This window comes from Lynx canadensis, chromosome B1 (genome assembly GCF_007474595.2).
Source record: "Lynx canadensis isolate LIC74 chromosome B1, mLynCan4.pri.v2, whole genome shotgun sequence".
Classification (NCBI taxonomy): domain Eukaryota; kingdom Metazoa; phylum Chordata; class Mammalia; order Carnivora; family Felidae; genus Lynx; species Lynx canadensis.
This window is the reverse complement of record NC_044306.2, coordinates 127,139,120-127,166,695: the sequence shown is the minus strand read 5'-3', so window position 1 is coordinate 127,166,695 and position 27,576 is coordinate 127,139,120. Positions and strand designations below refer to the sequence as shown.

The following is a 27,576-nucleotide window of genomic DNA, read 5'->3' as shown; positions in this document are numbered from 1 at the left end:
GCCGAGGTCAGAGAGGTTGCTGCCTTTTTCTCCTGTAGGATTTTGATGGTTTCCTGTCTCACAGTTAGTCTTTCATCCATTTTGAATTTATTTTTGTGTATGCTGTAAGAAAAGTGGTCCAGTTTCATTCTTCTGCATGTTGCTGTCCAGTTCTCCCAGGACCATTTGCAAAAGAGACTTTTTTCCCATCGGATGTTCTTTTCTGCTTTGTCAGAGATTAGTTCGCCATATATTTTTGGGTCCATTTCTGGGTTCTCTGTTCTATTCCATTGGTCTATGTGTCTGTTTTTGTGCCAGTACCATACTGCCTTGATGATTGTAGCTTTGTGATATAGGCTAAAGTCCGGGATTGTGATGCCTCCAGCTTTGATTTTCTTTTTCAACATACTTTGGCCATTCAGGGTCTTTTCTTCTAGCTCTGGGAAGAATGCTGGTGCTATTTTGATTAGGATTGCATTGAATGTGTAGATTGCTTTGGGTAGTATCAACATTTTAACATATTTGTCCCTCTGATCCATGAGCATGGAATGTTTTTCCATTTCTTTGTGTCTTCTTCAATTTCTTTCATAAGCTTTCTATAGTTTTCAGCGTTCAGATCTTTTACCTCTTTGGTTAGGTTTATTCATAGGTATTTTATGGTTCTTGATGCAATTGTAAATGGGATTGATTCCTTGATACCTCTTTCTGCTGCTTCATTATTTGGTGTCTAGAAATGCAACCAATTTCTGTGCATTGATTTTTTTATCCTGCGACTTTGCTAAAGTCGGGCTAAGTCGGGCAGTTTTTTGGTGGAGTCTTTCAGGTTTTCCATGTACAGTATCATGTCCTCTGTGAAGAGTGAAAGTTTGACTTCTTCTTTGCTAATTTGGGTGCCTTTTATTTTGTTTTGTTGTCTAATTGCTGAGGCTAGGACTTCCAATAGTATGTTAAACAGCAGTGGTGAGAGTGGAGATCCCTGTAGTGTTCCTGATCTGAGGGAGAAAGCTCTCAGTTTTTCCCCATTGAGGGTGATTATTAGTTGTGTTCTTTCATATATGGCTTTTATGACGTTAACATATGTTCCTTCTATCCCGACTTTCTTTAGAGTTTTTATTAAGAAAGGATGCTGTATTTTGTCAAATGCTTTTTCTGCATCTATTGACAGGATCATATGGTTCTTATCCTTTCTTCTATTAGTGTGATGTATCACCTTGATTGATTTGCAAATAATGAGCCAGCCCTATAGCTCAGCAATGAATTCCACTTGATCATGGTGAATAATTCTTTTAATATACTGTTGAATTCAATTTGCTAGTATCTTCTTGAGAATTTTACATCCATGTTCACCAGGAATAATGGCCTGTAATTCTCCTTTTTAGTGGGGTCTTTGTCTGGTTTGGGAATCAAGGTAACGCTGGCTTTATAGAATGAGTCTGGAAGCTTTCCTTCTGTTTCTGTTTTTGGAACAGGAGAATAGGTATTAACTATTAAATGTCTGGTAGAATTCCCCTGGGAAGGCGTCTGGCCCAGGACTCTTATTTGCCAGGAGATATTTGATGACCAATTCAATTTCTTCACTGGTTATATGTCTGTTCAAATTTTCTATTTCTTCCTGTTAGAGTTTTGGTAGTGTGTCTAGGAATTTGTCCATTTCTTCCAGATTGTCCAGTTTGTTGACATATTATTTTTCATAGTATTCTCAAATAATTGTATTTCTGTAGTGTTTGTTGTGATCTCTCCTCTTTCATTCTTCATACCTATTTGGGTTCTCTCTCTTTTCTTTTTGAGCAGTCTGGCTAGAGGTTTATGAATTTTGTTTATTTTTTAAAAAAACCAGCTCTTAGATTTATTAATGTGTTCTTTTTTTTTTTTGATTCTATATTATTTATTTCTGCTCTAGTCTGTATTATTTCTCTTTTTCTGCTGGATTTGGGCTTTCTTTGCTGCTGCCTTTATAGCTCCTTTAGGTGCAAGATTAGGATGTGTATTTGGGACCTTTCTTGCTTCTTGAGATAGACCTGAATTGCAATGTGTTTTCCTCTTAGGACTTCCTTTGCTGCATCCCAAACGGTTTGGACTGTCGTATATTCATTTTCATTTGCTTCTATATATTTTTTAATTTCTTCTTTAATTTTCTCGTTGACCTGTTCATTCTTTAGTAGGATGTTCTTTTACCTCCATGTATTTGGGGGCTTTCCAAATTTTTTCTTGTGGTTGATTTCAAGTTCCGTAGCATTGTGATCTGAAAATATGCATGGTATGATCTCGATCTCTTGTACTTGTTGAAGGCTGATTTGTGACCCAGTATGTGATCTATTTTGGAGAATGTTCCATGTGTACTCGAGAAGAATGTGTATTCTGCTGCTTTTGGATGAAAAGTTCTGAATATATCTGTTAAGTCCATCTGGTCCAATGGGTCTTTCAGAGCCATTGTTTCCTTACTGATTTTCTACCTAGAGGATCTGTCCATTGCTATAAGTAGAATATTAAAGTCCCCTACAATCATGGTACAATTATCTGTACATTCGTTTATGTTTGTTATTAATGATTTATATATTTGGGTGTTACATGTTGTGGGTGTAAACATTTACAATTGTTAGCTCTTCCTTTTTTTTAATGTTTTATTTATTTCTGAGAGCAAGAGCGACAGAGTACGAGTGGGGGAGGGGCAGAGAGAGAGGGAGACCTAGAATCCAAGACAGGCTCCAGGCTCTGAGCTGTCAGTGCAGAGCCTGACATGGGGCTCGAACTCACAGACTGTGGGATCATGACCTGAGCCGAAGTCAGATGCTTAACCGAATGAGCTAGCCAGGTGCCCCAATTGTTAGCTCTTCTTGATGCATAGATCTCTCAATCATGATATAATGCCTTTCTTCGTCTTTTGTTACAGTCTTTGTTTTAAAATCTAATTTGTCTGATACAAGTATGGCTACTCTGGCTTTCTTTTGCCATCCGGTAGCATGATAGATGGTTCCCCATCCCCTCACTTTCAATCTGCAGGTGTCCTCAGGTATAAAATGAGTCTCTTGTAGGCAGCATATAGATGGATCTTGTTTTTTTATCCATTCTGATACCCTGTGTCTGTTGAGTGGAGCATTTAGTCCATTTACATTCAGAGTGATTATTCGAAGATACGGATTTAGTGTCATTGTGTTGTCTGTAGGTTTTGTTCTTGTGTTAGTCTCTGGTCCTTTGTAGTCTTTGCAGCATTCCACACACAGAGACCCCCTTAGGATATCTTGCAGGGCTGCTTTAGTGGTCATGAACTGTGTTAGTTTTTGTTGGCCTGAGAAAGTCTTTATCTCTCCTTATATTCTGAACGACAGCTTTGCTGCATATTTTTCCTGTTCAGCACATTGAATATTTCCTGCCATTCCCTTCTGGCCTGCCAAGTTTCAGGAAAAGTGTCTGCTACTACCTTTATATGTCTACCCTTGTAGGTTAAGGGCTGTTTGTCCCAACTGCTTTCAGAATTCTCTCCCTATCTTTGTAGTGTGCCAGTTTCACTATGATATGTTGTGGTGTTGACCTGTTTTTGTTGATTTTGAAGGGAATTCTCTGTGCCTCTTGGACTTGGACACCTGGTTCCTTCCCCAGATTAGGGAAGTTCTCAGCTATAATTTTTTCAAATAAACCTTCTGCCCCTTTCTCTCTCTTCTTCTAGAACTCCTGTGATATGGATATTGTTTTGTTTTATTGTATCACTTAGGTCCGTAATGCTCCCCTTGTGATCTAGTAATTTCCTTTCGCTCTTTTTTTCAGCTTCATCATTTCCCATAATCTTATCTTCTGTTTCACCTATTTCGCTTCTCTGGTTCTTTCATCCTTGCTGTCACTGCATCTAGTTTATTTTGCATCTCATTTATAGCATTTCTTAATTCGTCGTGACTATTTCTTAGGTCTTTGATCTCTGCAGCAACAGATCCTCTGTTGTCTTCTGTGCTTTTTTCAAGCCCAGCTATTAGTTTTATGACTGTTATTCCGAAGTCTTGTTCAGATATATTGTTTGTGTCTCTTTTGAGCAATTCTCTGGCTGTCATTTTTTTCCTGGAATTTCTTCTGAGGAGAATTCTTCCATTTCATCATTTTGGCTGGGTTTCTGTCTTTTACATGTTTTAATAGCTTGTTATGTGTCCTGCACCTAAGAACACTCCTATATTAAAGAGGGCCTGGCTCTTCAGGAAGCGTTGTTGGAGTGTGTTGTGTGCACTCTGTTGTTGTGTATATGACTGCTCTATCCCACTGGTCATTCTTGTACAGAGCTTCTCCTTACTCGTAGTGGTGGATTGTTTATGCCTTCCACACCAGGTGTGCTTTGATTTGTTTGTTGAAGTAACCCAGGAAAAAAGGAAAAGGCAGGGAACCTGATCCCCTACAAAGAGAGAAATGAAAGGGACAAAAACAAAAACAAAAAGACGAAGCAGAGGATCAAAGGAACTATGTGTCTTAATCCAGAGAGAGAGAAAGGAAAATAAAGAAGAAAGAGATATAGAAAAGGTGTAAAAATAATAGAGTGAAAACGCCTGATTAAACAAAGAAACAAAGCAGAGATAGAAAGAACATAAATACGCACATATAATTAGAATTGACCAAAACTCAAATCAGAAACCATGAGCCTGATTCCAAAGGAAAAAATGAAGAGGGTAGAAAGAAAAAGAGGAGAAAAAGGAAGGAAAGAAAGGAAAACAAAAGAACAGCAGACTAACCTACAAAACTGCAGGACAGCTGTCTGTTGGTGCCTGGGACTGTGCTGGTCTGGAAGAGAGGCCTTTGGGTCACTCAGTGTCAATCCCGCTCCAGTAGATAAGCAGTTACCGGGCACGGAGGGGTGGGGTTGGTGTAATCAGGTCCCGCCCCCACTGGGGGCTGCTGTCCTGTTCCCTGAAGTGCCACCATGTTGGTGATGGGGGGAAAAATGGCAACACCCCCGTCTCTCCTCCCCAGACCAGGTGTCTCAAACCACACTCTTCCGGCAGCCCTCACAGAGCAGCACAGGCGGCTGGCTTGCCCTGCTTCACAGTCTCCCCCGCATCTTGTAGGCACTCGGCTGGGATTCAAACAACAATGTCTTAAAGAATCGCACACCACCGGGACCCAGTTCTGGAGTAGCGCCATTCCACCCTGCTGATATCGCTGGTGCCTGCAGGGTCTTCTGCCCTTGGTGTGGGCAATAAACCCTCTTCCCACAGTACTTGAGGGAGGGGACTGTTCTCTCCCAGTGCTCCCCTGAGATCACTACAGCACCCCAGGGGCTGGCTTCCAGGTGCTGGCTCCCCTCCCCCACAGGCGCACGCACATGGCAGTCAGGCGCTTTTGAAAACTCCCCATCTTTGGCTCCTAAGGCTGTTTGCAAAGTAGAGTCTGCAACTCTCTGTATTTCTCATTCCCCATTCCATGGTCTGGAGAAGTTCTTCCCTTGGCCTAACTCAATACCATGACCTACAGCTTCTCTTTCTCTCCCTTTTGTCTCTCCACAGAAGAGGATCCCTCCCCTCTGTGCCTGTGCCGTTTTATCTCCCCAATTCGCATACATGCACCTCTGTGCCACCAAGCCATCTCCCTCCACAGATAGATTTCCTGGGGTTCCAAGCTGACCTCAATACAGCCAGGTTTGAGGGACTAGGGAAATCCCATTCCCCATACCTCTCCACCATCTTAACTCCTCCTGTCCTAGAAGACATCTGTAAAGCCTTGCTAGTGAGCACTCAGAAAAGGACAGAATTGCCAAGACCCAGAATTAAGTCCTCAAGAAACAAATCACAGCCAACTTAACACATTTTCAATAAATTGCGGGAAATGTTAATTTTAACAAGTCATGAAAGAAAGGCTTTTTAAGGTACCACTGAATTTAATGAGGTTAATGATTATCAAATTTTTAGATTGATAATAGTTGAAGGAATTGAATCAAGGGTATTGTTTTAAAGCATGAGGACTTGAATGAGGACTTATACAGCTTGCTGCCTAAATTTGTGGGTATCATGACGTCGAGAGGTATGGCTCACTTATACCTTAACCAGAAAATGGACCAAATGTAGTAGAAAAAAGAACAAGAAACTTAATATGGTTATGTGCAGTTTAGACGAAATAATTTTGCTCTTCTGGGAGAGAATTTGTGATAGGGGATGGATAAGGTTAGCAAAAACAAATAAAAATATTAGGGATTTTAGAAGAAAATAAACCCTATAAAAGTTAGTCATGTCATATGGCTCTTAAAATTATAAAGCAAGCAATAGTTTGATTCTATACTTGTAAAATCTCACCATCTCACCTGTCATATCATATTTAATCCTTGGGATTAATGTCTGACAATTATGTAGGTAATCCCAAGAAAGTCAATTGAAAAATCCTGGGACAATTAAGCTGTCCAGATATGAGGCAGATATGAGTGATTGATTTCACCTGATAATATGGACTTTTCCTTAACCTAAATCTACAGCTGTGTCTTCTTCTTTCCCAAACATTCTCACTTAGTCTCAGGCTTTAGTGATCCCAGCTAATGTTTATTACATACACATATAATAAATAAATCCAGCAAGTGTTTGTGAAGTACTTACTGTGTGCCACTCCCTATTATAGATGCTTGGTTTATAACAGAGGCAAGGTTCTGTCATGGAGTTACAGTCTAATGGAGCAGACATGCAATAAAAAAGCAAATAATAAAGTTTTATGTTATGATGTTATTCTATAAAGAATTAATATAGGACAATATGACAAGTATAATGAGGGAAAGAGAGGAGTGAAGTCATTAGACACTAGTTAGGGAAAATGAAGGCGTTTGAGTTGAAACATGAATGACCTGAAGGCGTTAGCCATGCAAATATGGAGAAGATAGGCTCTGTAGGCAGAGGGAATAGCAAGTGCAAAGGCCCTGAGACAGGATTCAGCATGGTGTGTTTAAGGAACTGAAAGAGATCCACTGTGACTAGGGCATTTTGTTTGTTTGTTTTGTTTTAATGTTTATTTTTGAGAGACACACACACACACACACACACACACACACAAAGCACAAGCGGGGGAGGGACAGAGAGAGAGAGACACAGAATCTGGAGCAGGCTCCAGTCTCTGAGTTTGTCAGTACAGAGCCCAACACGGGCTCGAACTCACAAACAGTGAGATCGTGACCTGAGTGACCTGAGGCAAAGTCGGAAGCCCAACCAACTGAGCCACCCAGGTGTCCCGGGGCATTGTTAATAAAGGAGAGAGAGATGAGAGATTGAGTGTAGTCAGAAACCAGATCATTTTTTGCCTTGTAAGTTGTGTTAAGGGATTTAGATTCTTATCCCAGTTAATCAGAAAGCCCAATATAGGATTTTAATCATAAAGAGATCACTCTGAATACTATGTAAAATTGATTGTGAGGGAGAAATAATGAACATAGCAGACTAGTTATGTGAATTCCCTTAGTTCAGGCAAGAGATGATAGGAGCTTAGGCCAAGGAGGTATTAATGGAGAGTGAGAGAGTTGGATGGGTGTATATTTTAGAGGAAGTGCTGACAAGAGTGTAGAAATACTGAGGGGCAGGGGTTGATGGATAGAGAAATGCTGCTAAGATTGTGTGAATTTGGTAAAGATTAATTTAGTTGGTAAGAGTCCATGGTAAATGTCAGTTCAGTATAGTAAAGAAACTAATAGACTCAAGATGTAGAGGAGGAAGTTACAAAACAAAGAGGTGCTTAAAATCCAGATTTTAGGTGTATTATTCTTTTTGATGAAAAATAGAGGCTATGAATTCTGGAGTGCAAGGCTGAGATATTCCAGGCCTAAGATTTAGCCTTAGAAGAATTATCAATGAAGTGAAGAAGCCAAAGAATTTAGCCGTCAGGTTATTCAGTGATTCAACGTGACAACACTAAAGTCAAGAAAGATTGTTGGGATGAGGTAAAGAGGAAGACAGTGAGTCGGGCTTCTAGGAATAGCCAGTAAAATAGTACTAAAGACAGGCAAGTGTGTACGATTGAGGTACAGAAGACAGGAGAAGAGAAGGAGTGGTCAGCTGGGTTTCATACCAAGACTAAGTAAAATGAGGAATGTACTCAAAAAGACAAAACTGTACGATTCTACCTATATGAGGTATTAAAGAAGATTCACAGAACAGAAAGTAGAGTGGTGGTCGCCAGGGGGTTGGGGGGGGGGAGAGGAGTTGTTCAATGGCTATAGTTTAAGATTTGCAAGATAAAAATGTTCTAAAGGTCTATTTCACAATGAATATACTTACGACTAATGAACTGCATGTACACTTAAAAATGGTTAAGAAGGTAGTTTTATGTTGTGTTTTTTACCACAATAAAAAGAAAACGAGGAACACAAACTGTCAACTGAATTTAGCCACAGAGAAATCATTAGTTACCTTGACAAAAATACGGTTTTATAAAGCTTGGAGGATGAGGCCCACTTGAGGTGGTTAAAGAGTGACAGGCAGGTGAGGAAATGGAGACAGAGTTGCTGGAGTGAAACTATCATTCAGCTTGACTTTTAATAGGAATAGGAAAATGGAAGGGAAAGGTAGTTTTGTTGTTCATGTGTTTTATTATTATTTTATTAGGAGAAATTATTTTAAAATTGGGCTTTTGGTGTTTTGTTTCCTTTGCAAAAAGGCGATTTTATTAAAGTACAGGGACAGGATCCATGGGCAGAAAGAGTTGCACTGGGATTGATACTACAGTGTTTTGTTTTTGTTATTGTGTTTAATTAATGTTTATTTGTTTTTGAGAGAGAGAGACACACACACACACAGAGCACAAGCAGGTAAGGGGCAGAGAGAGAGGGAGACACAGAATCTGAAACAGGCTCCAGCCCAGAGCCTGACACGGGGCTCAAACTCACGAACCACGAGATCATGACCTAAGCTGAAGTCGGACTCTTACTGAGCCACCCAGGCGCCCCTGTACTATCGTGGTTTTGAATGGGGACTCAAAGCATGCAGTGGAGAGGGAGATGGAAAATGCAAAGGAAATATATCAATTGAAGCCCCTGAGAAAAAGGGAGGAGGTGGAATACACAGCATAGGATCTTGCGTTTGGGTAGTTGTCAGGACTGGGGCAAAGAAAGAGAGGTCCATTCCCTGGTCCTGCAGAATGGTAAATTAGTAAGATGAGCAGCCTCACACCTGGACAAATTGTTAGCATGGGTCCCCATTAGAAAGCATGGAAAGAGACAATGTCGAAACTATGCAAAGAAAGACAATTGATGAGAAAGATAATGCACAAATGGCTCTTTGTTCAGTTTTCCTAAGAAAAGCAGACTAAAAGGCTGCAAGCCCAACTCTTCAGACATACCTAGGAAGGATTTAAGTCTTCATACCTCTCTCTGGTAAGAAATGAAAACTCAAGTAACAGACAAAGCAGGAAGTTTGGCTGCTGCAGAGGTGACATGAATTAGAGCTTCCTCCCAATCCTAACAGGAATAAATATTAGGGGATGGCAGAATTAAAGTAGATACTGATGTCTGTTCCATATTAAATGAGGTAGTTCAAGATTTTCTTAAGTCTAGTAGTTTTAGAGGTTGGCTAAGCAAAGAAATAGGTGTGCGTAACTCATGGGAAACCTGCCAAGTGCATTTGTTTGGCAACTTGGAAATCTGGCTTTAGAAGATATTTCATGAATTATGTGAAGTTTATTCTCAATTGGCACTCATTTTTCCAATCAGCACATTTCATGGAGGTATTGGAAGACCGAACTCCACCTTATCCCTTTTCTTACCTGTCCTCATTAATATAGTCATATGTAGACATTGATAATTCTTTATGTTTTCTCTTTTTCTTCTAGACTACTGATAGTTCTTTATGTTGTAAAGGGCATTTTTAAAGATACTTTTAGAGGTCTAGTAATTTCTTGTAAAGGGCATTTTTAAAGATACTTTTAGAGGTCTAGTAATTTCTTAGATGATGTGACCCTTCTTGCTTAGGCAGTATTATAGTACCTGTTTAACCTGATTGCTGTATAGTCTTTAGAAGGTACAAGTCTTTTCTAAGAAATATATGTATATTGTAAGTGACTTCTGTATTTGAAAACAGTAAGTTTCATTCATGCATTTATTCAGCACATATTTATTGTTTACATTGTGGTAAGCACTTCACTTATACCAGTAAACATAATGGTCCCTAACCTCAGGGGGCTTCTAATTTAATGAGGGAATCCAGATTTAAACAAATAACCCCACAGACTATATGATTTCATTAGTAACAAGTTCTGTGAAGAAAAAGTACAGGGTATTTTGAAAGCATAGGACCTGGGCAACCTAAGGTGATTTGGGGAATTATTGAGACCTCCCTGAGAAGGCGACATTTAAACTGAGGCCAGCAGCGCGCTTAGGAATTAGCCCAGTGAAGGTATGGTAGAGAGGTAGGTATACAAAGTGAGTGGTAGCAGACTGTGCAGAGGCCTAGAGGTGGGGAGAAACTTGGCCTTTCTCAGGAAGAGAGGAAAAAGCAGTTGGTTTGGAGCAGGGCAGAAAGGAAGAGCTCTTACTGGAGAATAGGGAGCCCAAAACCACAGGTGTCTTTAGAGCAGTGCTGCTCAGCGACAGACAGGGTCAGATTTGTGTTGTTAAAAGTTTACTCTGGTAGCTGTGTAGAGATGTTATCTCTAGGACAGGGGTCAGCAAACTGTTTTTGTAAAGATCCAGATAGATAGTAAATATGTTAGGTTTTGTGAGCCACCTGGCCTGTCACAGCTGCTAACCTGTGTGTGTAGTGTAAAAGCAGCCCTGGACATATGTAAATGAGAGAACCTGGCTGCTTTCCATAAAGCTTTATTTAAAGCTCATTAAAACTATCTGAAAGCTGAAGTTTGAATTTCATGTAATTTTCATGTATCATGGAATGTTATTATTCTTTTCAGTTTTTTGAAATGTTCTTAATGTTCATGATTTTGAGAGAGACAGAGTGCTAGTGGGGAGGGGCAAAGAGAGAGGGAGACACAGAATCTGAAGCAGGCTCCAGGCTCTGAGCTGTCAGCACAGAGACCCACGTGGGTCTCAAACACGTGAACTGTGAGATCATGCATGACCTGAGCCGAAGTTGGATGCTTAACTGACTGAGCCACCCAGGCGCTCCTTCTTTTCATTAAAATAAGAAAAACCATTTAGGGGCTCCTGGGTGGCTCAGGTAGTTGAGCATTTTGATTTTGGCTCAGGTCATGATCTCACAGTTCAGGAGTTTAGCCCCACATCGGGCTCTGTGCTGACAGTGCGGAGCCTGCTTGGGATTTTTTTCTCTCTGCCTCTCCCCGACTCGTGTGCTCTCTCTCTTTCTCAAAATAAATAATAAATTTTAAAAAAATTATAAAAAGCATTTTAAAATATGAAAACCACTCTTAATTTATTTGGTCTGATAGTCATGGTTTGCTGACCCCTGGTATAGGATTTACAGTTCTTATTGTTTAACATTTCTACTCCTGTCTCTTAAATGATACTTAAATTCTACCGTGACATTTTTCATTAGTTATCTACCTTGTTTTTCAACACTCTGGTAAAGGTATGACCAATGCTAAATAAAAAGTGGGAATATAACTTCTCTCCCTTTCTATTTCTGTCTTAGTGTTCCATTTTCTATTCTGAAAATCCATGTAACACGACTGCCCTATTTTTTTATTCACAGGCTCTTTTTTTTTTTTAAACAATGGGAAATTTTGTATTTCTCCTATTTATTTTTTCTTCCCAAAGTGTTACAAATTGTGCTTTCTTCTTTCAAGTCTCACACTGAATTTTTCATTTTTTTTTTTTTTTAACCTGGTGATAGTTCTTCTAAAATTTAATTCTGGCATTCAGAAGAAAAAATGGTATGGACAGGAGAAAAACAAAGTAAAAAATAAAGCAACACAATTGCATGCAAGCATTTGTTGTGTGACTGGATAAAATACTTTGTTTCCATGGAGATAAACATCTGTGTAATTCCAGATCTGGAAGCACAGCATTCTGACTTGATAGGATGTTTTTAGTTGCTTTCTTGCAGTGCCCTGCTCAGACAGCCACCCCACAAGATGCTGGAAAGAATTATGTAGTGGAAATAGTACAGACAGACCTGGTTCAAATTCCACCTGACCCTTACTAGGTATATGATATTGGGCAACTGAATTAATTTTGTGGAGCCTAACTTCCCTGAAGCATGCAAAGTACGTAGTCTTTTGTACTTTGTATTGGATACCTACATAGTACATAATACACAGTGTTGGGACTAGGTGTGTGGGAATTCCCATCCACCTTTCTCCCACACGGAGGTAGCCATGTTAAAAAAAAATGGGGGATGAGGACAGCCTCTGTTTGGTGATGGTGAGGGTGTTGGTTTTGGTTTTAACTTTTTGCAGATATGAAGTTAAAGAACAAAAGCTGGAGTTTTTCCCAAATGGAACCAGTGTACTTAAAAGGTGGATAGATGATAAGTGTCTGTACTTTTCCTTAATATTTCCTTTGCCTTGCTTATTTTGCTTCTGAAAACTTAGGTTTGACAGTTCTTGGGAAGACCTACCTAGGAGTGGACCTCCCCGACCTGCAGCACCTCAGGTTTTACATATTGGTAGCCAAGTAGCCACACTCTCCAAAGTGACTACATATACTAGGTAGAGTTTTTTTTCCTTTTTGGTATGTCTAAATTTTAATGCTGATGATGCAATTAAATACTAAAATGGACTAAAAAGGGAACAAGTGATCGTAGATTACAGAACTGACATCATTAATATATAGACAAGAAAGCTTGGCGCTCAGCTGTGGAACACCACTTTACATTGATTTTATGTTTCTCTCTCTTTTTCTCTCTCTCTTTTGTTCAGATTCAAACATAAATATAGAGTTAGAGTCTATGCCTTCTATTTATTCGTTGTGATTTGGAAAGTCAGCTCCCTTGAGTTTGTTATAAGTCTACTGAATTAGAGCATCACTTCTAAAATAGGAGCACTAGAGATCTTATGTTCTGGGTGCCCACACGTATTCTAAAGATATTGAGGTTACTTGTAAGATTGTACAGGACTGCACTCATGCTAAGTCCTTTTATATGAATATTTATGATACAATGCCATGAAAGAAATTCATTACAGTTTCCTTTTCTTTTTTAAATAGACTTAAGTTTCTTATTATTCTCCATTACTTCCCCCCAATAGTAACCATTGCCTGAAAGATGCAGAGTAATCGAGAAATTCACAATTGAGGCATTTGGTAACTTGATTCATCCACATTGCATGACACTCATGTTACCCTACTCTGACACTAATAGCATCTTTCTTTTCTCTTTTCTCGCCCCATTCTTTCTTTTCTAGCCATTCACGACAGTTGCTAAAACAGCGCTACAGTTCAGTTAAATTATAGGCTTGGGAAAACATTATACTTAAACAACTCTGTATAATTTTTAAAAATGGCTTGCCACTGCTCTTTAATTTGCTTTCTAACAGTTTGTAAAGTTATAGCCAGTGGAACTAGGAATAATGGATTATCAAATCCTTCCGACAAGGAGAAAAGACAGTTTCAGACACCTGAGCTCTCATTTAAATTAACCTGAGTTGAGTTTGGCACATACTTGCTTTGTGTTGGAGGTGGCCACTGTCACCATTTGTGAAAAAAGTGATCATAGAATGGTGAGAATGTTTATTAATAACTTGCACGCATAAAGGAGGAGGAGAGACCATAGGTTTCACGCTGTGCATTTTAGATTTTCTTTTTACTTAATAAAAAAGAAATTCTCAATTTCAAGTTGATAACCAACTTGAAAAATATCACAGCCCTAATGGTGGAATGTTAATTCCTGTCCAGGTGTTTGACCTTTTCTAAAAGACCAAAGGAAAATATTATTATTTTAATCATAAGAGTTCTGGAAATAAAATTTTATACCAGCATTTTTGAGTCTTGACAGAGCTAACTGAAAATAGGAGTATAGGGAGAGTGGTGTTTTAGTCATATTCACTTAAACTGTGCTGTTTATTTTACAGGGGTGCTTTTCTTCCCCAAAGAGGTTCATTCTCAATATTTTAAAGTTATTTCTTATTCCTTTTAATATGTATTGCTGCTTCTGAATAGGCAGCTGGTTGTACCTGCTTCTCTTGAAAGCACAGTCTCATTAAAATGTCAGGCTCTGGGTGTATATCATCTCTAAGGTAAAGCTCTTTACGTAGAGGCTTTTTAGAGAAATCGACATAACCTTCCTTTCTCTGCTTACAGAAATTCAAAACATCATGTTTAGATTTATTTTCTACTTAGATGCTGACAAATCAATCCTCACATGTGTGATGTATGATATTGATTTAACTTTAAATAGGATTAGAGTCAGAAGTTAAATACATTCAAAAGCATTTGTGTCTCAAAAATCAGTTTTATGGAGGATTATATATCAAATTTTAATTTCCGTGAGAAATCATAGCAACAGTAAATAAATGACCTGACCTTCTGTTACACTTCTGTATTGTACCTTTATAATGTCTATTAATGTAGAATGTTTACTATCTTACCTTTATTATGCTACCTCTTCTCACTTTCCCTTTTTGTTCCTCTCCTCTTTTTTTCCCTTCCCTACCTATCAATTTAAGCAGCAACACAAGCAGTGTGGCAACAAGTTCTTTGGAAAGTTTTCGAAACTTTTCTACCTTCTCTTCTCCTGCTAGATACAGTGCTGCGGCTCTGAGCAGCGCAGCTGCTACTGTGTCTGCTGTTCTTGCTGCAAAAACCAGGTAGAGCTTTATGTGCAGGGTGTGTCTTGTGTGATTTCCAACACTTTTCACAGCCTTACAGGTCCCCTCAAAGAAGACATAGCCATTTGAAACAGTCACAGCTCTGTGTGAGACCTTGATTGTGTTGTGAACGTTTTACCCGGATCATAGACCTCTCCCACAGTGTTTCTTACTGGTTTTTCTTTTTTTAAGTTTATTTTTTTTATTTTGAGAGAGACAGAGACAGCACAAGTGGGGGGAGGGGCAGAGAGAGAGGGAGAGAGAATCCTAGGCAGGCTCTGCACTGTCAGCACGGAGCCCAAGGCAGGGCTTGAACCCATGAAACCGTGAGATCATGACCTGAGCCGAAACCAAGAGTTGGACGCTTAACTGACTGAGCCACACAGGCACCCCTGTTACTGGTTTTTCTTTAAATCACCTGTTCATCTCTTTCCATTACTGCCATTTGTCTAGGATACTTCTCAGTTGCATGTTGTGGGGTTTGTATAATTTTTGGTTTTTCATAATCTGAAACAGAATGAACTATCAGTAGATATTTTAAGTTTCTATTGGTATTCTCTTCTCCCACAAACTGATTGTATTTGAGGGTGATCTAAAGTCAAACTATTCTAACACCCCTCCTCCCCCAAAAAGAACAGTAACTTTTTATTTTTGTGAGATTCTGTTTTTACATAATGTCTAGTAGTCTTTATAGCTTTACATGCTTTCTAAAAGATTGTCTCAATCTAAACTTTGGTGAAAATCTAGTCATTTCCATATGAATGAGTCAAATAATAGAATACTCTTTGCCCTTCTTTTTATCCTCTTTCTACTGCTTTGTTTTTTCTGCCTGTCTGTAAAATGCTTCTGTCTGTAGCTCTTTCTGAAAATGTTTCCAATCATAGACTGTTGAAACTACTTTTTGCTATTGGTCCTGTGATTTTTCGTCTTAAACCTCTTTCTGAATGCTCACCAGGCTCTCCAGTCCTGATAAATATCACACACTCCTGGATGCACTTAGCATCAGCCCTGTTTCCAAGCCTTTAGCTTTTTCGTACCTCCAGGCCTCCAGGAAGTCAACTGGCTCTATCCATGTTAAGGAAGCAAGGTACTGTGGCAGCGCATATCACAGTGGTGGTTTGCTGTGAAATATACTGCTTTCTCTCTAACACTTAACCACTATATTAATAAGCCAGATGAGAAAGTCCTAGAGCGGATTTGTGTTCAGTTTTAAATTAACTGTAAATTCAGTGCAATGCTTACTGCACAAGCGTGTTATTTTGTATGGTCATTAACTTTCCTTTTAACCCCTTGTGACATTTTTTAATAGCACATTTGATGTTGGTATGAAATTATTAGTAGTTTTGCAAGTATTTAAATTATAGTGGAACCCTTTTATTGCGTGCATGTAGCTATACTAGAATAATCAAATGTTTAGTAAGATATACCTTTATACCTTTTGCAGAAATGAAAAAGAATAATAAAACAATTCATTTTGATTGGCTACTACTTATAGTACTTAATACGAAGTTTTTACTGGGGCAAACAACAATCTCACCATATCTGGGAAATTCTGAAACACAAAATTAATTTTTTTACTAAACTTAACCATGATGCCAAAAATTATTAGGCATAATATAAAAAATAAAAATATCCCAAGTGTTCACTAAAGGTGTAATCTTAATGAAATAACTGTATAAAATCATTTCTGATGGAACATAAAATTCATGATGGGGTATACAACTATGACTATAATTAGTAAAAACCTGATATGATTAGGGCCATCCACTGATTATGTGTTTAGGGCCTATCCACTGCTATGGAGGTTTCCAATATACTTAATTATATGACTTTTTAGGAGGATGTTTAAATAGAGGGAGAGAGATCATTGTCCATTTTTCTCTAAGGAAAAAAAACCTCCCCAAATAATTTTATATTTGTGGAATTGTGAGTGTTAATTGAGCAGAAATCTTTCATCATCAGAGCTAACTCTGTCTGTACAGAGACAGGCTACTGACCACACTGAGAATAAAAAGTCCCTTAGAGAACTTAATGGAATGTTCTAGATATTCTCTCCAGAAAAGTACCTATTGCATTTTTAAAAAAGTAAGTGACCAGTGATATGTTTTGATTGATATCAAGTGGAGATGGGATGGGGAAAACGGAAATAAGATGGAGAAAAATACTAGTTATGAGACAATATTCCCTTCATTAGTGCCATGCTCAGTCAGCCCTTATCTTTATATTCCAGTAAGTTATTTTGCACCCACTATTTAATATAAAAGAATAACATTAAAATTCTTGCAAACCTTGCCTGATGAAAGAATTTTAATGTTTTTTTTTCATTTACCGTTGCAAAAACAAGGACAGTTTTATAACATTTTCATACATAGCTTTTACATGCAGTCTGTCTTTAAGTAGAGATAGATTACTCTGAAATAAGTGAATCCTAGATAGTTTTCCCTTCAAGTAAAACATTTCGTTGTTTAAATAAACTTCTTGTTTAAAAAGCAAAAAAGATGTGCATGCAGTAATGGGCTGACTGACACTATCCATGCAATAGGCACAAACTAAACATATTTAGGTATTTGGGAAGGGAAATGATTTTCAACAAGATAAGTGAGTTGGCATTCTACAAAGCAGGAACATTTGGTTCTCTGAGGAGACCTTAGTGAACTCAAGTGAGAAAAAAAAGCAGTTGGGACAGTCACATGTCTTGTCTCTTATTTTTCCTTTTCTAAGAGAATAATCTCTAAAATTATAATAAAGTATAGTATACCACCAAACTTGTTTCTTTCTATTGTAGTATATTCAGCATTTTGAATTTTGATACAAAAAAGTCTTAAGGTAAAAAATTTTGTTTAGGAAAAAATTTCTTGCAAACACAATTCAGGAAGGAAGGAGGCTCATGGCTTCTCTCTTTGTCTAGGTCCTTTTTTAGAGTTTTGACAGAAGAATGCTTATAATGATGATGATCCTTCCAGAAATATTCCTTTCCTACTACTTCAGAGTCTACTAGTATATTAATTTTTTGGTAACACGTTAGCCAAAAACTGTTTAGTTTAAACATTGATAATTAAACCTGTGATGTATGGTTGGGTTTTTTAAAAAAATTAAATATATAATTAGAATAAAATTTACCTCAGGAGTATTTTTTGAACAGTTTTTCCGTTGAAAATAAACAAAATTTCCAAGTGTTGTCAATCTGCAGCCGAAATTTATTTGTTGTAATAGTTAAACAAATGTGGGAAAGGAATGTAAACTCAAAATAAATCAGGTTCCAGGCACTGAAAGTTCACTCTTCTTCCTTTTTCTTTTTTCTCAACAGGTCAGTTTTGTAAGGAAACCTTTGCTCTGTTAGTGTATTTTTCTGTGTTGAGTTTTTGTAACATGAAACAAAAACTTTGGTATTCTTGAGATGGAAGTCATTTCCATTTAATATTTCAGTGCTTATTTATTTGACAGACTAGTAAAAATGACTATATTTGATCCTTAGCTTCTGTGGAATTAGCTAAAGGTATTTATGGATTTATTCTGGTTTGCTTATTAGAATCCTTTAGAAGGCATTTTAATTTTGTTTAGAATATAGGTATATCTTCAACAACTTAAATTTATAAAAAATATATGAGTCATAATTTCAGAAATAAGATACTAATCTAATCATGCCACTGTATTAATAAATTAGTCATTAATTCAAAATATTTTTCTGTTAGTGATTATTATAACATTTTGTTCCCAAATATAAAATAATATAGCCAGTGGCTTTATTAACTCTTTAATCTTCAGTACAACGATACCTATTGTTTATGTATTTTCTTTAAGTAGTAGCTAATGCTAAAAATTAGGAAAAAAGAAGTTAGCTTTTTTATGGGCCTAAGCATTATTTATTCAGATATATGATTGTCTCAATAAAACCTAATATTCTTTCATTACTACATTAAATTTTTTAAGTAGAGATCTATTTCCCCTGGGAATGTTGAGCTCTGCTGACGGTCCTGAATTTAAACGTAAATGGAACAGCTTTCTTTCTTATAATTTAGAACTTTTTAAAACGTTTATTTATTTGTTTTTGAGAGAGAGTGAGAGTGAGCAGGGGAGGGACAGAGAGAGGGAGAGAGAGAGAATCTCAAGCAGCCTCTGAACTGTCAGCACAGAGCCTGGAACTCATGAACCATCAGATCATGACCTAAGCCAAAATCATGAGTTGGATGCTTAACTGACTAAGCCACCCAGGTGCCCCTAGAATTTTATAAGGTCTGTCTTTATAATTTCCTGCTCACACTTTGTATCTAAAGAGTATTGTTTAAGATTTAAACATCTTAGGGGCACGTGGGTGGCTCAGTCGGTTGAGCCTCCGACTTTGGCTCAGGTCATTATTTCAACGGTTCGTGATTTTGAGCACCGCGTTGGACTCTGCTGACAGCGCATAGCCTGGAGCCTGCCTCAGATTCTGTGTTTCCCTCTCTCTGCCCCTCCCCCACTCAATTCTGTCTCTCTCTCAAAAATAAACATTAAAATTTTTTTTTTAAAAAATAAGCAAAGAGGGGCGCCTGGGTGGCGCAGTCGGTTAAGCGTCCGACTTCAGCCAGGTCACGATCTCGCGGTCCGGGAGTTCGAGCCCCGCGTCAGGCTCTGGGCTGATGGCTCAGAGCCTGGAACCTGTTTCTGATTCTGTGTCTCCCTCTCTCTCTGCCCCTCCCCCGTTCATGCTCTGTCTCTCTCTGTCCCAAAAATAAATAAACGTTGAAAAAAAAATTAAAAAAAAAAATAAGCAAAGAAAAAAATAATCAAAGAAGGTGATGGCTCTGTTACACTTGAATTTGAGAGAACAATAATAGGGAATGATATTTCAAGAAAGTTAAACTAGCTCTAGTATGATTTTCCAAAACTGTTTAGTGTCAGAGGCACCCCAGGACCATCCCCAGATTTGATGATTCACTAGAGGACTTACAGAACTGGGTATATAGTTGTACTTATGACTAAGATTTATTATGGTACAAGAATACAAAGCAAAATCAGCAAGGGGAAAGGGTACATGGGATCAAGCCTAGAAGAAAAGACACTCAAGTTTCCAAAAGTCCTTTCTCAGTGAGGTCACACAGGATGTGTTCCTTCCTGTAGCAGTGAGCTGTGACAAAACGTGCAAAATGTTGTTTACTGGAAAAGCTCATTAGAAACTGAGTATGTAAGACAAACTTTTTTTTTTTTTAACTTTTTTTTTGATGTTTATTTTTGAGAGAGGAAGACAGGGAGAGACAGAGTGTGGGCAAGCAGGGCAGGGGCAGAGAGAGAGAGAGACACAGAATCTGAAGCAGGCTCCAGGCTCTGAGCCATCAGCACAGACCCCAACTTGGGTCTGGAACCCATGAACCATAAGATCATGACCTGAAGTCAGATCTGAGCTGAAGTCAGACGCTCAACTGACTGAGCCACCCAGGCGCCCAAGACAAACTTTTTATTGAGGCTCCTTATTTTGTCACCCTGTGCCTAGTTTATACTGTAAGTCCAGACTCTCAGAAGGAAAGCAGGTGTTCAGCATAAACCATGTTGTTTATACAGTTTAGGCACAGTGAGCTACTCTTATCTTTTAGAAAAAAAGTTTTATATGATCGTAGGAACCTGTTTACCGGCCAAGTTCTCAAATGCCAATTAGAGGCCAACCTTACAAGTGGCCTTCCTAAGACTAGGCAGTTTCAGGTCTGCTTTGTTAATTTTCATCCCAGATTCGAGAGCATTGGAAAAATTAGGTATTCTTTTTTTTTTTTTTCTAAGTTTACTCATTTATTTTGAGAGAAAAGGAGAGAGAGAGAGATTGAGGAAGAGAGAGAGAGAGAGAGAAAGGGGCAGAGAGAAAGAGGGAGAGAGGATCCCAAGCAGGCTATAGGGCTCGATCTCATGAACCTTGTGATCTTGACCTGAGCTGAAATGAAGAGTTGGATGCTCAATCGACTGAAGTCACCCACACCACCCCAGGTGCCCAGGAGCCCCTAGAATGGTAGTAGAGTGGTCATGATTGAATTTGAAATTTCTTTTCATTGAAATAATCTCAACCGAAGCAGTGTAATTAAGGGCACTTATTTCACTGGCCATTAATTAGTATCCTATCTTTATTGATCTATTCCTCCAGCTGTTTGTTTCAATTATGGAAGGACTTGAGTTTCTGTGCATGGAATTATTTAAGCAACCAGTACCTTGATTTTTGTTCAGAAGTTAGTATAATGTATTCTTATTGTTGTTACGATAATTATTATTGTGATACTTCACTTGAGAGGAACTGCTATAGTATTATATCATTCCAAAGTACATATTTTATAATTTGAGCTACTTAAAATGATTTTTTTTTGAAATGACAATCTGTAACTATAAATAACAAATGACAGGGTAATAAAAAGCCATATGGTCTTCTAACTCAAACTGGAACCAGCACAGATGAGGCCTCCTGTTAAGCAAGTAAATAACTTTGAGTGAGGACAGTGGCGGTTTTGTCTTGTTTATCTGTGTTATGAACACACAACATTGTATGTTCTATTAAGCAGGGGATGTTATCTCTTGTTTACCACTCTGTGGCCAGTGCTGAGCACAATGTCTGGCATGTAATAGGTGCTTAAATGTTTATTCAATGAATGAATAAGTGAGTGAGTATGTGAGTGAAAAGAGTGACTGTTAAGATGTCAGGAAAACTTAGTTCATAAAACTCCAGAAGAATGTGAGAAGGAGGGGGAAGAGATATCTATGCCATTTCATAGAGATTATCAGGGATTCTTTACTAATTAATTGTTTTAATCCAGATGACTCTTCTGAAATGTTGAAATAAGAATAGGAAGAGAGAAATAGCTTCTTTTTCAAAGGGATTGGGTGTAACAATGTTTTAATAGCCTAATTTCTCCTGGTAGACCTTTTAAAGAGAATTTGCAAAGTAGTGAACAAATGTAATCTGACTCCTTTCCTCCTTTCTTGTTTTGTTTTGTTTGTTTCAAAGAAAGATGGTCCCTCAGTCATGGTTTTCTTTTTTAAAATATCCATTAATATTTTTATTTTCCTTAGAGATTTAATAGATTGAGAAAAGAAAGGCTCATTGCTAAGTCAGACTGCTATCACTTCACCAAAGCGTTTCCTTGTTTCCTTTCTAGCAACACCCAGGAGACTCCTCAGCAATTGGTCCCATCAGTAGCTTCAGCTCGGAGCATGCCTGAGAGACAGGAGAGCCCAGCGGCCACTAGACCAGGGGTGGCTGGTCTCACAACTGCTGCTGCCTTCAAACCTCCAGGATCCACCAACGTTATCAAATCTCCAAGCTGGCAACAGCCAAACCAAGCAGGTGGGCCAAAGAAATCTCTTGCTTTTTGTTTTTCTTAAGTGTAATTATGAAAATATCTTCTAGGACGTATGATAGAATTCACTGGCGAAACCCATTCTTGACCATCTCAGCTTTAAAAAGGACTGCATAGAATAGCTATAGCTAGTTTCCTCTGAGGTGTCTCATAAACGTTCTGTGTGTGTGTTTGATAGAATTGCCATTTGCTACTCATAATTATAGCAATTTCTTTGTTTCCCAGATTACTCAAGACACATGTGTGAATTGTAAACTTGGGGTCTTACTAACGAACTGTATTGATGGAAGTTTAGCCTTGGAAATACAGCATTTTAGTTTTGATGATATATACAAAATAACAACAGAAGCATTTATTGTCATCAACCACTGAAGAAGGAATCTTTGCCTTCTTGTCCTCTGAAGATTTATGAGGCAGAATTGCAAGAAGGTTACAGTACCAAAAAGAGCACATATTTTATTTTATTTTAATTCTATTTAATTTTAATTAATTTAAGTATAGTTGACATATAATGTTATGTATTTTCAGCTGTACCACATAGTGTTTTGACAGTCTATACATTATGCTGTACTCACCACAATAAATGTAGTTACCGTTTGTCACCATATAACATATTATTGACCATAGATACCCTATGCTGTACTTTTTATCCCTGTGACTTATTTTATAACTGGAAATTTGTACTTGTTAGTCCCTTTCACCTATTTCACCCAGCCCCTCAGTGCCCTTACCCTCTGGCAACCACCATTTAGTTCTCTGTATTTATGATTCTGTTTGTTTATTTATCTGTTTATTCATTTTTTTTTTTAATTCCACACATAAGTGAAATCCTATGGTATTTGTCTTTCTCTGACTTATTTTACTTAGCATAAAACCCTCCAGGTCCATCCATGTTGTTACCAAAAGGCAGGATCTCATTCTTTTTTATGGCTGAGTTCTATTATATATATATACACACCACGTCTTTTTTATCCGTTCATCTGTTGATGGACACCTGGGCTGCTTTCACATGTTGGTTATTATAAATAATGCTACAGTAAACAAAGGGATTGCATATATTTTTTTGAAATAATATTTCTGTTTTCTTTGGGTAAATACCCAGTAGTGGAATTACTAGATCATATGATATTTCTATTTTTAGGTTTTTGAGGAATGTCCATACTCTTTTCCACCGTGGTTGAACCAAATTGCATTCCCACCAGTAGTGCACAAGAGTTCCCTATTCTCCATATCCTTGCCAACACTTGTTATGTCTTGTCTTTTTGATTTTAGCCATTCTGACAGGTGGAAGGTGAGATGTCATTGTGGTTTTGATTTGCATTTGCCTGGTGATTAGTGATGTTGAGCATCTTTTCATGTGTCTCTTGGCATCCGTATGTCTTCTTGGAAAAATTTTTATTGAAGTCCTCTGCCCATTTTTTATCGGATTATTTGTTTTTTGGTGTTGACTTGTTTAAATTCTTTATATATCTTAGATATTAACACCTTATTAGATAGATCATTTGCAAATATCCTCTCCCATTCAGTAGGTTGCCTTTTCATTTTATTAATGATTTCCTTCCTTGATTTTGGTGTAGTCCCAATAGTTTATTTTGGCTTGTGTTTTCCTTGCCAGAGAAGATGTAACTAGAAAAATGTTGTGAAGCCTGATGTCAAAGAGATTACTGCCTGTGTTTTTTAAGGAGTTTTAGGGTTTCGGATCTCACAGATCTTTTTCTTTTTTTTTAATTTTTTTTTTAACATTTTTTTTATTTTTTGAGAGACAGAGCCTGAGCAGGGGGAGGGGCAGAGAGAGAGAGGGAAACAGAATCTGAAGCAGACTCCAGGCTCTAAGCTGTCAGCACAGAGTCTAACATGGAGCTCAAATCCATGAACCGTGAAATCATGACCTGAGCTGAAGTCAGATGCTTAACCTACTGAGACACCCAGGTGCCCCACAGGTCTCACAGATCTTTAATCTGTTTTGAGTTATTTTTCTGTATGGTATAAGAAAGTGGTCCCCTTTCATTTTTCTGCATTTAATTGTCCAGTTTTCCCAGGAATATTTATTGAAGAGATTAAACTATCTTTCCCCCTATTGTGTGTTCTTGCCTTCTTTGTTGTAGATTAATTGATCATATAAGCGTGGGTTTAATTCTGGGATCTGTATCTATTATCCATTGATCTGTGTGTCTGTGTTTTTGCCAGCCAGTACCATACTGTTTTGACTACTATAGCTTTGTGGTATACTTTAAAACCTGGGGCTATGGGGCACGTGGATGGCTCAATCAGTTAAGCCATTGACTCTTGATTTCAGCTCAGGTCATGATCTCATGGTTCATGGGATCGAGCCCCACATTGGTCTCTGCACTGACAGTTCAGAGCCTGCTTGGGATTCTCTCTTTCCCTCTCTCTTTGCCCCTCCCCTGCTCTGAAAAATAAATAAATAAACTTAAAAAAATTGGGACTGTGATACCTACAGCTTTGCTCCTTTTTCTCAACATTGCTTTGTCTATTCAGGGTCTTCTCTTTTTCTATACAAATTTTAGAATTGTTTGGTCTAGTTTTGTGAAAAATACTATTTGGATTTTGATAGGGATTGTATTGAATCTGTAGATTGTTTGAGTAGTATGGATATTTTTAACAATAGTAACTCTCCCAGTTCATGAATATAGAATACCTTCCCATTTGTTTGTATAATCTTCAGTTTCTTTCATCAGCGTTTATAGTTTTCAGAGTTCACAGTTCTTTTACCTTCTTGGTTAAGTTTATTTCTAGGTATTTTATTATTTTTGGTGCAGTTGCAAATGGGATTATTTTCTTTATTTCTCTTTCTGGAAGTTCATTAGTGTATAGAAGTGCAACAGATTTTTGTGCATTAATTTTGTATCCTGCAACTTTACTAAATTTTTTTATTAGTTCTAAGAGTTCTTTGGTGGAGTTTTTAGGCTTTTCTGTACATACTATCATGTCATCTGCAAATAGTGACAGTTTTACTTCCTCCTTCCCAATTTGGATGCCTTTTATCTCTTTTTCTTGTCTGATTGCTGTGACTAGGACTATGATATGTACTATGTAGAATCAAAATGGGGAGAGTGGACATTCTTGTCTTGTTCTTGATCTTCGAGGAAAAGCTGTTTTTCACCATTGAATATGATGTTAGCATTGGGTTTGTCATAAACAGCCTTTATTATGTGAAGGTATATTCCCTATAATTCTACTTTGTGGAGAGTTTTTATCATGAACAGATGTTGAACTTTGTCAAATATTTTTTTCTGCATCTAATGAGATGATCATGTGGTTTTTATCCCTCATTTTGTTATAGAGAGAGAACATTCGAATAATAAGAGGGAACAACCTGGGCTTTATCTGGAAACCTGAATTTTCAATCACTTCTACCAATAGCTTTAAGTAAAGTCACTTAACTTCTTTGACCCTCTGTTTTCTGATCTGTAAAATCAAGGCAGACTAAATAATCCCCTGTTTCTCCTAAAATGAATAAAAGTGATAGTTACAGGACTAAAGGACTCCTCTTAACAAGAAGATGGGATCATATACTTAAGTGCCTCTAGTTCCAAACCCTCAGCCTTCGTCTCTTCTCACTCTTTACACTCCCTGGATGATCTGTCATCCAGATTCCTTTTACAACCTAGCCACTGATAATTTAGGGTCCTCTCAGTCCTGAGCTCCATATCCTCAGATTTGTTGACCTACTTGCTGTTTCCATGTGGCACCTTAAATGCAGCATGTCCAGAAATATTATTACCTAACCCTGGGAATGGTACATCCACTAGTCACCAAAGCTCCAGTGTAATCTTGAGACCTCCCACCTCTTACCCCCACGTTTTCACAGTAACTAACACCTAATGATTTTACTTCTTAGTATTTCTCAAGTTTCTTCTCTCCTCTCTGTGGTGAGAGCCATTGCCTTGGTCCGAGCTTTTGTCATTGCAAACAGCTTGTAAGTAGTTTCTCTGTCTTCTTCTCACCCCATCAGTCTGTCCTCCATACTGCAGCAGATACCTTTGTAGAACTCTGATTTGCCCATGTTCCTCTCCTGTTGCAGATGCTTTACTGTGTTTCTCCATCCCTTAACTTACCACGGAAGTCCACTTTCACTTTGGCTCCTGCTAACTTCTCAGTGTCGTCTCCCACTGCTTCAAATTTGTAATCTGTGCCGTAGCCTTACTAAAGCATCTCAAGTTACTGACACATGCCATGCTACCTTGCCTTAGAATGCCCTAGTCCTTCTTTAGAGAATGTGCTTTTTACCTAGACTGCTACTGAATTCTAGCCTTTCCTCATCAGTGTTGGGAAAAGTATTGATTGAATGTATACAAGGGTCTGCTTTTAAATACATATATGTATATTTTAAGAATTGCTTTAATGATTGATCATTTATTATTATTTAAGACTCATTTTACAGTTGTAAGAGTGATTTTTTAGTTAATTTAGGAATTCTGTCTTTTGATTTGTAATTTTCCAGTGTTTAAACATATCAGACACTAACTTTGTTTATTATTAATAAATTATCTTTAGACAAATACTAATTATATTAAAATTTATTTCATAGTGTCATTTTGAATGGTTTTGAATTATTATGTGTTACTAATTTTGCAAGGATAAGCTAAAATTTTTTGTCAGAGGGGAAACAACAAATAGGCCATTGCATATGGTCTGGGCTATTTTAAAGAAATGACTGTCTTCTTACTTTCAAAAACTTAAAATATTCAGTCTGATATCATTAGCTTCTGAAATTTCTAGACTGTTAACTGATTTAGCAAGACCTCTTCTCTTGGGGGAAAATGCTGACATCTCAACCCCATAGTTTGTTGTTGTTGTTTTTTAATTTTTTAATGTCTTTTTTTTTAATTTTTGAAAGAGCACAAGTGGGGGTGGAGGTGGGCAGAGAGAGAGGGAAAGAGGATTCGAAGCGGGCTCTGCACTGACAGGCTGACAGCAGCCAGCCCGATGTGGGGCTTGAACTACAGAACCGCGAGATCATGACCTGAGCCAAAGTCAGATGCTCAACCGACTGAGCCACCGAGGCGCCTCCAGCCCATACATTTTTATTTATTTACCACTTACTTGAAGTTTATCTATGACTGGATATTTGCTGCAATTATTTTGTATGTGCATTAGAATATAGAGAGTAATTTTAAGAAAAATCTCTTTGGTGTAGTAATTGGAAGGGAACAGGAGAATGTTTCCTAAAAGTGAGGGAAAAACTATATGAGGTAGAAACTAACATTAACTTTGTGCACTGCAGAGGGCAGAAAATATATGTACTGCTTTCGGAAATTCAGAAACTGTGGTTAAAATAACCACTCTCTTAAAGTGAAAAGAAAAAGTCCCAATTGAGGTGGAACTCCTGGAGAATACACTACAGCAAAATTACCACAAGAGGGCAACAGAATCCTGTCTTCTCTGAGTGTAATTTGCAGTTAAAGCAGTCAAATAACACAACTATAATCATGATTCATATGGTTAGTATTTAAAATACTGTACTTCTTACGAAAATACAAGTGAATTTAATTTGAGCAAAACTATAGCAGTATAAGATACTACACATTATATAACGTTAGAAAGCATTAATATTATAATAAGAAAACATGTTTTGCCATTGTGAATCATAGTTGAATTATATCGTGATGCTTAG

At 37.8% G+C, this 27,576-nt stretch overlaps 1 protein-coding gene across 3 annotated transcripts in view; it reads left to right on the top strand.

Annotated features, from left to right (window-relative positions):
* PDLIM5 (PDZ and LIM domain 5) overlaps window positions 1–27,576 on the top strand; it is a 223,228-nt gene that overhangs the window by 146,960 nt on the left and 48,692 nt on the right. For 2 of the 3 annotated variants that reach the window (XM_032592935.1, XM_030313417.1), the window contains exon 8: window positions 21,738–21,925. In XM_032592935.1, coding sequence (XP_032448826.1) covers window positions 21,738–21,925 — 188 coding nt within the window. Of the gene's footprint in view, window positions 1–12,417; window positions 12,535–14,490; window positions 14,629–15,583; window positions 15,716–21,737; window positions 21,926–27,576 lie in introns of all 3 variants that reach the window. The other variant, XM_030313420.1, reaches the window with a different exon arrangement.